We start from the raw sequence: 13,992 nt of genomic DNA, 5'->3' as shown, positions 1-13,992 counted from the left end.
TATTACCATTTTATAAATAACAGCTTTTAGATCAGGAAGTTACTATAAATTCCGGGGGACTAACTATTACCATTTTATAAATAACAGCTTTTAGATCAGGAAGTTACTATAAATGCCGGGGGACTAACTATAAACAGTCTGGGTGGATACCTGGCGGGGCTTTATTACGCTGAGGGAACGAGGCAGAACTATTTGTTCCACGTTACTGTCCACACTGTGTCCTGTGAGTGTGTTACGATTTCAGTTTATTTATATATTATATTGTCAATAAACCGGTTTCAAAGCCCTTAAGGGTGGCCCTCGGGTCTTTGAAACAAAAAAAACAAGTGTTATCATCCATCAAACAAAGAACTTACTTGATTATGATGCCCTGTTAATTTTCGAGGATGAAATTATAAATTCTTGATGATTCTTCGTTGGACTTTTTCTTCGTATCGCAGAAAATTGGGCGACATGGTGACATTTTATTTTCAGCTGGGACAAAGTTTGTTTATTATGTTCCGTTTGGAGTAAATATTGTGATTGTTGTTGAGGATGTTCAAAGTTCCTCAAGGGTTGCCTGGTATGAGGTGTGTTTTATCTTTCAGATGTAAAATAAAATAATCATTTTACATCTTATTCCGAATGTTGCCGAAATCAAATTATATTGACATTCACACGATTGTTCTGAATAGTAAAATTAAGTTTATCCACATGACCCTCATTTCAGGGAGGTGACAAGAGAGAACTGAACAGAGCTGGAGTGTCGATCAGTGAAAATGGTAGAAAACTAACAATCAGCGACATGCAGCAACAATTCTACGGTAATTTCAGTGATCCTAACTCAGGATCTGATACCTCACAAGTCCCAAAGATAATTTTAAACTTTCATCACTTTCTCGTTCTAAACTACTGCTAGTAGTTCTTTTGCACGTTTTATTATCTGAAGCATAGACGGTGATATTTTACAACAGTGCTGTACCAACTTCATTGTAACAAAATATGTTGAATCATTGTAACGAAACATTCTGTCAGGATCATACAATGTCGTAGTTACATCTGGTCAGAACTACGCTCACTCCATCTACGAATTGAGAAAACTTTCGAGCCAAGGTTAGTATTGAAACGTGGCGGGTGGCCCCCCTTACGGGCGGTTCTGTGTCATATATCCTAATGCTGGGTAGATCCCCGTACTGTAGTGCGACACGTAGCCTAGTGCGACACGTAGCCTAGTGCGACACGTAGCCTAGTGCGACACGTAGCCTAGTGTGACACGTACCCTAGTGCGACACGTAGCCTAGTGCGACACGTAGCCTAGTGCGACACGTAGCCTAGTGCGACACGTAGCCTAGTGCGACACGTAGCCTAGTGCGACACGTAGCCTAGTGCGACACGTAGCCTAGTGCGACACGTAGCCTAGTGCGACACGTAGCCTAGTGCGACACGTAGCCTAGTGCGACACGTAGCCTAGTGCGACACGTAGCCTAGTGCGACACGTAGCCTAGTGCGACACGTAGCCTAGTGCGACACGTAGCCTAGTGCGACACGTAGCCTAGTGCGACACGTAGCCTAGTGCGACACGTAGCCTAGTGCGACACGTAGCCTAGTGCGACACGTAGCCTAGTGCGACACGTAGCCTAGTGCGACACGTAGCCTAGTGCGACACGTAGCCTAGTGCGACACGTAGCCTAGTGCGACACGTAGCCTAGTGCGACACGTAGCCTAGTGCGACACGTAGCCTAGTGCGACACGTAGCCTAGTGCGACACGTAGCCTAGTGCGACACGTAGCCTAGTGCGACACGTAGCCTAGTGCGACACGTAGCCTAGTGCGACACGTAGCCTAGTGCGACACGTAGCCTAGTGCGACACGTAGCCTAGTGCGACACGTAGCCTAGTGCGACACGTAGCCTAGTGCGACACGTAGCCTAGTGCGACACGTAGCCTAGTGCGACACGTAGCCTAGTGCGACACGTAGCCTAGTGCGACACGTAGCCTAGTGCGACACGTAGCCTAGTGCGACACGTAGCCTAGTGCGACACGTAGCCTAGTGCGACACGTAGCCTAGTGCGACACGTAGCCTAGTGCGACACGTAGCCTAGTGCGACACGTAGCCTAGTGCGACACGTAGCCTAGTGCGACACGTAGCCTAGTGCGACACGTAGCCTAGTGCGACACGTAGCCTAGTGCGACACGTAGCCTAGTGCGACACGTAGCCTAGTGCGACACGTAGCCTAGTGCGACACGTAGCCTAGTGCGACACGTAGCCTAGTGCGACACGTAGCCTAGTGCGACACGTAGCCTAGTGCGACACGTAGCCTAGTGCGACACGTAGCCTAGTGCGACACGTAGCCTAGTGCGACACGTAGCCTAGTGCGACACGTAGCCTAGTGCGACACGTAGCCTAGTGCGACACGTAGCCTAGTGCGACACGTAGCCTAGTGCGACACGTAGCCTAGTGCGACACGTAGCCTAGTGCGACACGTAGCCTAGTGCGACACGTAGCCTAGTGCGACACGTAGCCTAGTGCGACACGTAGCCTAGTGCGACACGTAGCCTAGTGCGACACGTAGCCTAGTGCGACACGTAGCCTAGTGCGACACGTAGCCTAGTGCGACACGTAGCCTAGTGCGACACGTAGCCTAGTGCGACACGTAGCCTAGTGCGACACGTAGCCTAGTGCGACACGTAGCCTAGTGCGACACGTAGCATAGTGCGACACGTAGCCTAGTGCGACACGTAGCCTAGTGCGACACGTAGCCTAGTGCGACACGTAGCCTAGTGCGACACGTAGCCTAGTGCGACACGTAGCCTAGTGCGACACGTAGCCTAGTGCGACACGTAGCCTAGTGCGACACGTACCCTAGTGCGACACGTAGCCTAGTGCGACACGTACCCTAGTGCGACACGTAGCCTAGTGCGACACGTAGCCTAGTGCGACACGTAGCCTAGTGCGACACGTAGCCTAGTGCGACACGTAGCCTAGTGCGACACGTAGCCTAGTGCAACACGTAGCCTAGTGCGACACGTACCCTAGTGCGACACGTAGCCTAGTGCGACAAGTACCTTAGTGCGACACGTAGCCTAGTGCGACACGTAGCCTAGTGCGACACGTACCTAGTGCGACACGTAGCCTAGTGCGACACGTACCTTAGTGCGACACGTACCTAGTGCGACACGTAGCCTAGTGCGACACGTAGCCTAGTGCGACACGTAGCCTAGTGCGACACGTACCCTAGTGCGACACGTAGCCTAGTGTGACACGTAGCCTAGTGTGACACGTAGCCTACTGTGACACGTAGCCTAGTGCGACACGTAGCCTAGTGCGACACGTACCCTAGTGCGACACGTAGCCTAATGCGAAAACCTCCAAGAGCGACACTGTTGCACTACAATACGCTACCTGGACTTTAGTGTGACACGAACTCAAGTGGTCCTTAATAGTCCATAATACCGATAACTACAGATAAACCAACAGAACTGGATGACATGATCTGATAATCATTCCTGTAATAATTCCTTGCTGTCGGTTGCATGACACGATTTGACATATAAAAAATAATTTGAGCTGTTATCAGGATGATCACAAGCTTGAAACTAACTGGAGGGAAAGGAGGGGGGGGGTTCGTAGTCTCCTAACTTTTTCATCTCTTTTATCTATTTTCTTTGAAGATTGGCTGAATATGATCACTGATTATGAGCCTTGACTATAGTTTGGAATCATTACCATTAACAAATAACGAGACAAAAATTGTAATGCAAGTATGATAATGATAAAGTAAATTACCACAAATCATAGTGATAGTGTCCACAATTACCAATTATGTACTAATCACAATTTCCAATCTTTAATAAAATAATTCGAAAGTATGTCAAATCATTCTATCGAAACTCGATAACTTTTTTTCAAAAGTCAACGAAAGTTCATCTTATTTCACAGCTGCACTGGTGCAGGGCACCCGGCTTGCCCGACTTTATTTAGACAAATCGTTCTCAGCTCGGAATCACCTTCACAAGGTGCACCACCACCTATTGGCATTTCACATACCCGTTGTCGTATTTTCTCACAGCCTGAATCGGGCCCAAAGCAACCCTGTATTTTCTTCCAACGACCCCAACTTCCGTTCTTGGAACAAATTTCCTCGTTGCAGACCATCTGCTCTTTTTCCACTTTCATCTCCGCTTCTTCCCCACCGCACAACCTTCCTCCATGTTTTGGTTTAGGGTTGTCACACTTCCTGCTCCGTTTCATCACGCCTCCTCCGCATTGTCTGCTGCACTTGCTCCACTCTGTGAACTCGCTCCAGTTACCGTCGTTCGGGCCGGGCCTACACCTACCTTTACACTTTTTCGTCTTTGGATTAACGGCATCCCCGATACATTCTTGACCACCATATGCAGCAGCTGGGCTGTCACAGGATCTTTCTCTTTGTGCGAAACCAGTCCCGCATTCAACAGAGCATTCACCATAGTCTCCCCATTCCGACCATTGTCCGTTAACAGGACATGGATCCGGGTTACAGGCCTGGTTTTCTGTAGCCTCTCCGTCGCAGGGGTTACCTCCATTCTCTGGTGCTGGGCTGTCACAATTCCTGCTTCGCTCCATAACACCTCCTCCACAAGATGCCGAACACTCACTCCATGCAGAGTAATCGCCCCAGTTACCGTCAACAGGACATGGATCCGGGTTACAGGCCTGGTTGTCTGCAGCTTCTCCGTCGCAGGGGTTACCTCCATTCTCTGGTGCTGGGCTGTCACAATTCCTGCTTCGCTCCATAACACCTCCTCCGCAAGATGCCGAGCACTCACTCCATGCAGAGTAATCGCTCCAGTTACCGTCCACTGGGCAGGGTCCTGCATCACACTCAATTTCTTCAGATGAATCTCCCTCACAGTTCTGACCTCCAAATGCTGGAGCAGGGTCGGAGCAGGACCTTGCTCTTATTGTGACCCCAAGACCACAAGAAGCAGAGCATTCGGTAAAAGTAGTCCATTCCGACCACCCTCCATTGACCGGATCTGGGACAACAACACATGGAATATTGTTGCAACCCTTGCTTTCTGCAGCGCTTCCTTCACAGTCGTTACCTCCCTCGCCTGGTGCGGGGTTGTCACAGGTCCTGCTCCGCTCCGTAACACCTCCTCCGCAAGATGCCGAACACTCACTCCAGGCAGAGAACTCACTCCAGTTGCCGTCCACTTTGTTGCTTCCTCCCGCATTACATCCTGCAAGCCAAGCGTCCATTTTCAAGCAGCCCCTCAGCACGTGGTTCCTCATGTCTTTTATATCCCTTGACGAGTCAAAAGGGTAACCGAGTGTACCTTCAAATCCTCTCTCCAAGCACTTCCTCCGGTATTGAATCATGGTCTTTTCCATCTTTTTGTGACATTGTCCACCTTTTTCCTTGACGTCCAAAGTCCCCTTGCTGAAGACGACACCAACCAGGACGACGATGAGTAGCATCGAGATTTTCATATCTCCGCAGGATCGATACAGTCAGTAGTCACTAGTATATACTCGTGATAAAAAGATGCGAGAAATAATAGTGTTCGTTTGTTTCTGCAGTGGGTATATGAATATATGAGACGTCTCAAACATTGAAACAAGTCAGTTTATTTGTACTCACTACTCGTGTATTTAGAACCGGTTTCTTTGATTTAAAATTCGGTGTTATATATTAATAACGTACATCTATTGTTGACTTTTATTGTTAGTATATGTAATGTATTTTGACAAATATTAACAATATTAACGTATTAATAAATGATATTATTTCAAATTAAATGCGAATACCACGAACTTGAAGTTTCATGAAATAATAAATAATATATACATTATTAGGTTTTATAAGCACTTTGAACTATATTTTAATTTATCGCATAACTGGCAAAATATTCTATTCTCGTCTCTTATTTATAATAGAAATAAGCATTTTATAATATTGGTTGTCTAAAATTTCGTTGGCTAAGAGTTTATAAGTTATAGTCCTGAAAGTCCAAGGTACCACCGAAGTTGTGGCATTGGCTGGGCACAGTCCGAAAAAGTGCGAGACAGCATCTTGGTCATGGTCGCCCATAGAACAGGCACAATTGTGCAAAATAATTGCAAATGGTATGGAGGTGCTTGTTCAGCCCACATAGTCCCGTAATAAAGTGCACGATGCGGTTCTGTATTTCTGTTTGTTGTTTCATATTAGTATTTAGTTATTTTTAAGAACTTGTGATACTTACCACTTAAAAATTAAACGCGAATGTTATACTTAATGATATTACAAATTTTGCGAATATCGCGGTCTCAGTTGATCTGGAAGGTGCCGGCGGTTCTAATGATCAAATTTGAATATAATGATATGTTAAATAAACATTATAACGACATAAAGACAGCCCCTTGAGGGTCACTTCACAAACGATTCCAAGCTCTGTCGGAACTTTTTTTCTACATTTACTCTTGAACACTCCAAAATCAAAACAAATCTAGTTGACTTTCGATCTTATATGTTTTATTGTAAAGAAACTTACTTACTTTAATAACAATTCCGCCTCACAGCATAAGAATTCACAACATTTCAGGGAACGATGATCCCGTAATCGAATAATCTCTTAAAACGCCGCTTATTTGGTTCATGCTTTCTTATTTTCAGTTTTCCCGCCTTCTCTAACTGCTTTCTCTAACTTTTGAGCTGTTCACACCAATCTTCCTTTATGTATCGGGCTTCTTCCTTTCCTCGATATCGGGCTTCTTCTCAAATTTGTTCATTGCCTTGACTCATAATTGAATAGATTTTGAGTTATAGTTCAGACGAGATATTAATGCTCTTATCATACAAGTTACAATAAAGTCTTCATGTTATTTATCCTGGGTTTGGACAGGATATAACCCGCTTAAAATATTTCCATCGCGTTACATAATACTCAATTAATTTATTTAATTTTAGTTGTGAAAATAGTTTATGTCATTTATTGGTCCAATATTAATCTGGTTGAAAGATATTGCTATTTTACCTATTTTTGGGAGTATAAATTTAAGAATTTGTATATATGGTGGGCTGCTATCTAATGCTACATAAACTTATTTGGTAAAACATTTAAGAATTTTCGGACTTTTCTTCAAGAGGCCCTTATTAATATTATAATATTAAAGCACAAGCATAATTAGCAATCATAATAGTAATACGATGTTCGCATACGCTAAGATAACGCGCGTCTTATGGGCCCATATGGTAAACCACAGAGGATATACCTTATCGGACCTTATTTGGACGGACATTACTTGAACGCTGGAAGCCCTAGCGTTCATCTTAATGTCCGTTCAAATAAAGTCCGTTCAATTAATGTCCGTCCAAGTTAAAGTCCGTTGAAATTTTTTCAAAAATTTTTTCATTTCGAACTTTTTGTCCAGAATATGACAACTTTGAGAACTTTATTGTGCCGTAAGTTAACGACGGAAAGGTTCTCCTTGGTCTGCCGGAGGCACAGAAAACTCTACTAGTATATGATGTTTTCAAGGGTCACTTGTACTTGGCGGAAAAAATTCAACGAAATTATATTTATGGCACTCAAGTCTCAACAACATAGTTCATGAACTAGTCCCCGTCAACATGACAAACTTGTTCCAGCCTCTAGATATTACGGTAAATCGTGTTGCAAAGGACATTGTCCGACGTTGTTATAGCTCATATTACTCAGGGGCGGTAATGAAACAGTGCTAGGAAATCTCCACGTGATGTTAAGGTTAATCTTAAGTTGTCTAAGATAAAACCACTTCACGCCGAATGGCTTGTAAAAGTTAACACTGAAATGCAGGACCGGGGTAGTTTGATTAAAAAAAAGGTTTCCATAAAGCTAGACATCACTGATGCTTTAAGCATGGACTATTTCATGCACGAAAACCCATTTGATGAAGATGATATGTGATATTAAAACTGATCGTGTACACATATTTTAACATTTTTACTGCTTAATGACTGCTTTTCTTACTTACTGTATAAAAAATGGATTTAAAAATCATTTGCTGAAATTAAAAAAACGTCAAAACAATTGAAAAAAATTCGGATTTTTGATGGTTTTGAATGCCTTCGAGCGTTCATATTAATGTCCGTTCATAATTATGTCCGTTCATGTAATGTCCGTCCAAATAAGGTCCGATAAGGTAGTTACTACTAACAGTAACAATTTAGTTGTCCATGTGAGTTAAGGAATAGGGAGGTTCATAATTTCAACATAATGTCAGTTGTTCACCTTCACGTGTCTGTACGCCATAAAAGACATGAGGAACTGTCCGACGGAAAAATAAATGTCACATTTATTCTTATTAAAATAATTGTATCATATATCTGATATTATAAATAATTGATTGTCAAACAACATGTTAACAATAGATGTTATGACAGGTACAGGATTATGCAGATTCTGGTGGGGAGGTGAAGCATATGTCTAGACACGTGATAGTGATTCTGGGCTTTGATTGATTAATAGTGGAAGCTAATTGGACTATTGCTGTCACGGGTTAACAAATATGTCTCACCTCATATACTAACAATAGGATTAGTTTATTAACATTATACCAGTTTGGTACTCAAAGCAACCAGTTCTAAATACATGAGTATTGAGTACAAATAAACTGACTTGTTTTGAAGATGGCAGCAGGTTGCAGATATTATACTCACCCCCATAATGACCAATCGTTGTCATTTTTTGAAACATTTTATTGTGACTATATCATTGTGACTGTATCGATCCTGCGGAAATATGAAAATCTTGATGCTACTCATCGTCGTCCTGGTTGGTGTCGTCTTCAGCAAGGGGACTTTGGACGTCAAGGAAAAAGGTGGACAGTGTCACAAAAAGATGGAAAAGACCATGAGTCAATACCGGAGGAAGTGCTTGGAGAGAGGATTTGAAGGTACACTCGGCTACCCTTTCGACTCGTCAAGGAATATAAAAGACATGAGGAACCACGTGCTGAGGGGCTGCTTGAAAATGGACGCTTGGCTTGCAGGATGTAATGCGGGAGGAAGCAACAAAGTGGATGGCAACTGGAGCGAGTTCTCTGCCTGGAGTGAGTGTTCGGCATCTTGCGGAGGAGGTGTTACGGAGCGGAGCAGGACCTGTGACAATCCCGCACCAGGCGAGGGAGGTAACGACTGTGAAGGAAGCGCTGCAGAAAGCGAGGGTTGCAACAATATTCCATGTGTTGTTGTCCCAGATCCAGTCAATGGAGGGTGGTCGGAATGGACTACTTTTACCGAATGCTCTGCTCCTTGTGGTCTTGGGATCACAATAAGAGCAAGGTCCTGCTCCAACCCTGCTCCAGCATTTGGAGGTCAGAACTGTGAGGGAGATTCATCTGAAGAAATTGAGTGTGATGCAGGACCCTGCCCAGTGGACGGTAACTGGAGCGATTACTCTGCATGGAGTGAGTGTTCGGCATCTTGCGGAGGAGGTGTTATGGAGCGAAGCAGGAATTGTGACAGCCCAGCACCAGAGAATGGAGGTAACCCCTGCGACGGAGAAGCTGCAGACAACCAGGCCTGTAACCCGGATCCATGTCATGTTGACGGACAATGGTCGGAATGGGGAGACTATGGTGAATGCTCTGTTGAATGCGGGACTGGTTTCACACAAAGAGAAAGATCCTGTGACAGCCCAGCTGCTGCATATGGTGGTCAAGAATGTATCGGGGATGCTGTTAATCCAAAGACGAAAAAGTGTAAAGGTAGGTGTAGGCCCGGCCCGAACGACGGTAACTGGAGCGAGTTCACAGAGTGGAGCAAGTGCAGCAGACAATGCGGAGGAGGCGTGATGAAACGGAGCAGGAAGTGTGACAACCCTAAACCAAAACATGGAGGAAGGTTGTGCGGTGGGGAAGAAGCGGAGATGAAAGTGGAAAAAGAGCAGATGGTCTGCAACGAGGAAATTTGTTCTAAGAACGGAAGTTGGGGTCGTTGGAAGAAAATACAGGGTTGCTTTGGGCCCGATTCAGGCTGTGAGAAAATACGACAACGGGTATGTGAAATGCCAATAGGTGGTGGTGCACCTTGTGAAGGTGATTCCGAGTTGAGAACGATTTGTCTAAATAAAGTCGGGCAAGTCGGGTGCCCTGCACCAGTGGAGCCTGTGAAATAAGATGAACTTTCGTTGACTTTTGAAAAAAGTTATCGAGTTTCGATAGAATGATTTGACATAATTTCGAATTATTTTATTGAAGATTGGAAATTGTGATTAGTACATAATTGTTAATTGTGGACACTATGACTATGATTTGTGGTAATTTACTTTATCATTATCGTACTTCAACTTGCATTACAATTTTTGTCTCGTTATTTGTCAATGATATAGATCTGAAATGTACAAAACCAATTGTTTCAAAATGAAATATGTTGAAGATGGAGAGCTTGTGGTGTAGATACTCTGCATCTAGGTCCCAGTGATCGGGTAAATTTCGCGTCGGTTAACTCCGTGGCTTAAACCCTGCGGCAGAAAAATAAACCAGATAGCGTTCGGGCTAGAACCCACTGCTGTGAGTTTTGAACAATGTTTGGAACTACTAACAGGTGCGGAGAAACTCTACACAGTAATATTATGTATACATGTTAGGGCTCTATTATAGAATGGAAATATCAGATTTCAGGGGACCCAGATGTTGAGATGTAGGTCACTCGCTCCTTTGTCTGCTGCTTTTGGCGGTCGTTTCTTTAGTCAGTCCCTCATTCTTCTTCTTTAGATTTCCCTCAAGTCTCGACTTGTTTCAGCGTCACATAGATTATTATTATTGTATACAGGAGGTGACCGGGACATGATTTCAGGCCTGACCGGGACCGGAACTGGGACCGGGACCGGGATACAAAATGTGACTTGACCGGGACCGGGACCGGGACCGGGACTGAGACTATCAATTTACCGGGACCGGGACCGGGACCAATAATTTCTATCTTACCGGGACCGGGACCGGGACCGGGACCAACAATCCAATTTGACCGGGATGACCGGGATGACCGGGATGACCGGGATGACCGGGATTTGACCGAGTTGACCGGGATGACCGGGACCAAAACTGGTATTCTCATATTGAAAGCTGCAACTTTCATTTACATTATAATTGAACAATTTGAATAAGTAATAACTAGAATATTAAATTAGAAAAAACTAGAAAAAACCCGTCAATATGGGGCATGGGCCTAATGTACTACACCAATAATGTTCATGTACTGATTACTCAAGTTCACCCTCATTCCTCATTCCTCAATCAATGATCCCTCAACTTATTCAACAGTTTCATTCTCCAATTCCAATTGACAATTGGGCGTAGCTTGATGTTACTTTGCACTTATGAGTTATGTAACGATATTAGTTACCGAGTAGAAATAGCTTTGATCTACACTGTTTAGCAATTTTAAACATTGTTTTATTTGGCTCAGAGGTTGTTTAAAGATGAAATTCACAATGAATGAAAGTAAAAACTTAAAATCACAGTGAATGAAATTATGTAAAAGATCCCGGTCAAAATCCCGGCAAATTTGAGTGATTGACCGGGACCAAGAATCCTGAATTAACCGGGACCGGGACCGGGACCGGGATCATGAATCAGCATTTGACCGGGACCGGAATGAAAAATGTGACTTGACCGGGACTGGGACCAGGACCGGGATAGCTCAAAATTGCCAATCCCGGTCACCTCCTGATTGTATACAAGAACGCTTTATAATACGTTTAGTGAGAGGGGACAATGTTATTAGTATAAGTGTAAATTGGTAATGAGTTGCACTCTTCAAATTGTCCTTGGTATTATTTGCTGATTTATATACTTTTCGTTTACCAAACATGGCGTTTTAGTTTATATTAAGCGTTCAATTGGTATTAATGTTTGATGTTATCTAGAGCAACGTTGTAACATTCATCATCCAGATTAAAATGGCGATGAATTTGGCAGCTATCAGTCACCGAAATCGATAATAAAACAGATGGTCTAGAGTCTTAGAGTGTCTCCACGACTACAAATTCAAACAGCGAATTAAAACCATCCAGTTAAAGACTGTTCATTGTGTTATGCACGAACGAAGTCACAAAGCAGGAAGACCGTTCAAATGTGATATCTGTGATTATGCTGCAGCAAGGAAGGATGTCTTGAAAAAACACAATTTCATTCACACTGGCAAACCATTTCAGTGCGACGAATGTGATATCAGGAAAAGGGACAAATATGACCTTAAAATTCATAAACTAACCCACCTTAAAATTCATAAACAATACAAATGTGATTTGTGCGAATATCGAGCTAAACGTAAATGCGAATTAAAAACACACAAGCTGTCACACAATGATCGGATAACAAGGTCACACCCATGTCCTTATTGTGACTTTATAGCTGTTACAGAGTTAAACCTCAAAACCCACGTGACAGTTCGACATTTAATCAAGAGACCGTCTGAAGCAGAGACAAACTCAAACGAGGATTCAAAGGAGAGTAAGGAGTGGAAGCAAGGAGACCGAGTGCTAATAAAGCGTACATATGGTAAATATAAAAAGATCTCGCCTAAATGGGTTGATGGACGATTCCACATTGTTAGGAAACTCAGCGATGTCAACTGGGAAATCACAGATTCTAAGGGTAAACATATAATTTATCACAGTAACCTGATGATGGACGCAGGCACCAGAAAAGAACCTGTTGCAAGCAGAACATCAACAGATACTGAAGAGGTGGAAGCGACAAACACACCAAGACTCCATGAGATCATCATGCCATCGTTACCCACTACCAATACTACAAAGGCTCCTGATCCTACACTACTGATATCTACTACACCTACATCGCTGGTGGAAAACCTTTTGGATCAGACACTAATAGACACCCTTGATATGCGGGGATTTAGGGAACACGTTCTGTCAGAAAGCCCTGAAGCAATAGAGGATTGCCTAAGGGATCCTAAGGATACCATTAATGAGACGGGGATCGCTACTGAGGAGAGTACCGAAACTACGGAAGAGGTCGCTACTACAGAGGTTATACCTACTTCATCTAATGCTACACGCTCAGGCAGAGTCTCTAAAGCTGTAATGGGTAATAGACTCATTGACCAGATTTAGATTGAATAGACTTTCAAATTTATAAACACTTTTTTATTATGACGGTAATCAATAGTGTTTAATGTTATTAGTTGATACCTTGATAGTTTTCAGAACCTGTTTGGACCGCCAGATTTATATGGGTTTTAGGGGAGTTATTAAATTATTTATGATTGTTCTTGACCTATTTTGATATGGTGTTTATTGAAAAAGTTTTCGAAAATGTATGAGAACACTTTTATTTTTGAGAGATTTATCAACATGTTTCAGGGACAAAAGGATTTCGCGATTATTTTGGCCAAATTTCGCGGTACCGCGAAATTTAACAGGCTATACATTAAACTACACATAAAATTTGTCGCGGAGAATGGGAAATTTCGCGATTTCGTACATGCCGCGAAATCCTTTTGTCCCTGACATGTTTTAAAATTATTTTAGTTTTTCGATATCTTTGGGGTATTTGAAATTGACTCAAACAAACTGATGCTATTTATTAATTCTTTTAATTTATTAAACATCTTATACAATTTTAACTGGGTTTGAAATTTTGATCTAAATCTTCTAAAAATAATTTGATTTTTGCTTAATCTTCAAAATGACCCTGGGGCCTGGTCATTAGAAACACCCTTAAAAGTTTGTTCCTTGACAAAAATATAAAACGTCTGTAATTTCATTTTTGTTTTATAGTTCACATTTTATTTTTGGTATGCGTATAGAAAATCGATACGGCTTTAAAATGAGATGCTCAGCCGTCAGCGTCCTCTTAGCTTACTCACTAGACTCAGGAAGAATGACTGAACTGGCAGGGACAATTGAGGCTAACGAATTAGCCTCATCACTTTTCAAAATAAACTTTCTCATGTAACGTCCATGATATCCAAGTTGCAAGTACAGGGTGGCCCAAAAGTAACTACCCACACGCAACCCTATAATAACTCACGTAATTCGTG

The 13,992-nt window shown here is 43.0% G+C and overlaps 2 protein-coding genes across 2 annotated transcripts; one reads left to right on the top strand and one right to left on the bottom strand.

Moving 5' to 3' along the window:
- Nucleotides 1–3,728: 3,728 nt before the first annotated feature.
- On the bottom strand, nucleotides 3,729–5,546 carry LOC134819902 (coadhesin-like). The gene has a single exon (XM_063830055.1). The coding sequence runs from the start codon at nucleotides 5,451–5,453 to the stop codon at nucleotides 3,912–3,914; it is 1,542 nt and encodes a 513-aa protein (XP_063686125.1). The 5' UTR covers nucleotides 5,454–5,546; the 3' UTR covers nucleotides 3,729–3,911.
- Nucleotides 5,547–8,725: 3,179 nt separating this feature from the next.
- Nucleotides 8,726–10,102, top strand: LOC134820154 (hemicentin-1-like). The gene has a single exon (XM_063830376.1). The coding sequence runs from the start codon at nucleotides 8,726–8,728 to the stop codon at nucleotides 10,100–10,102; it is 1,377 nt and encodes a 458-aa protein (XP_063686446.1).
- The last annotated feature ends 3,890 nt before the right edge of the window (nucleotides 10,103–13,992 follow it).

Source organism: Bolinopsis microptera, chromosome 8 (genome assembly GCF_026151205.1).
Source record: "Bolinopsis microptera isolate Bmic1 chromosome 8, MBARI_Bmic_1.0, whole genome shotgun sequence".
NCBI classification, from domain to species: domain Eukaryota; kingdom Metazoa; phylum Ctenophora; class Tentaculata; order Lobata; family Bolinopsidae; genus Bolinopsis; species Bolinopsis microptera.
This window is presented reverse-complemented; position numbering and strand designations above follow the sequence as displayed.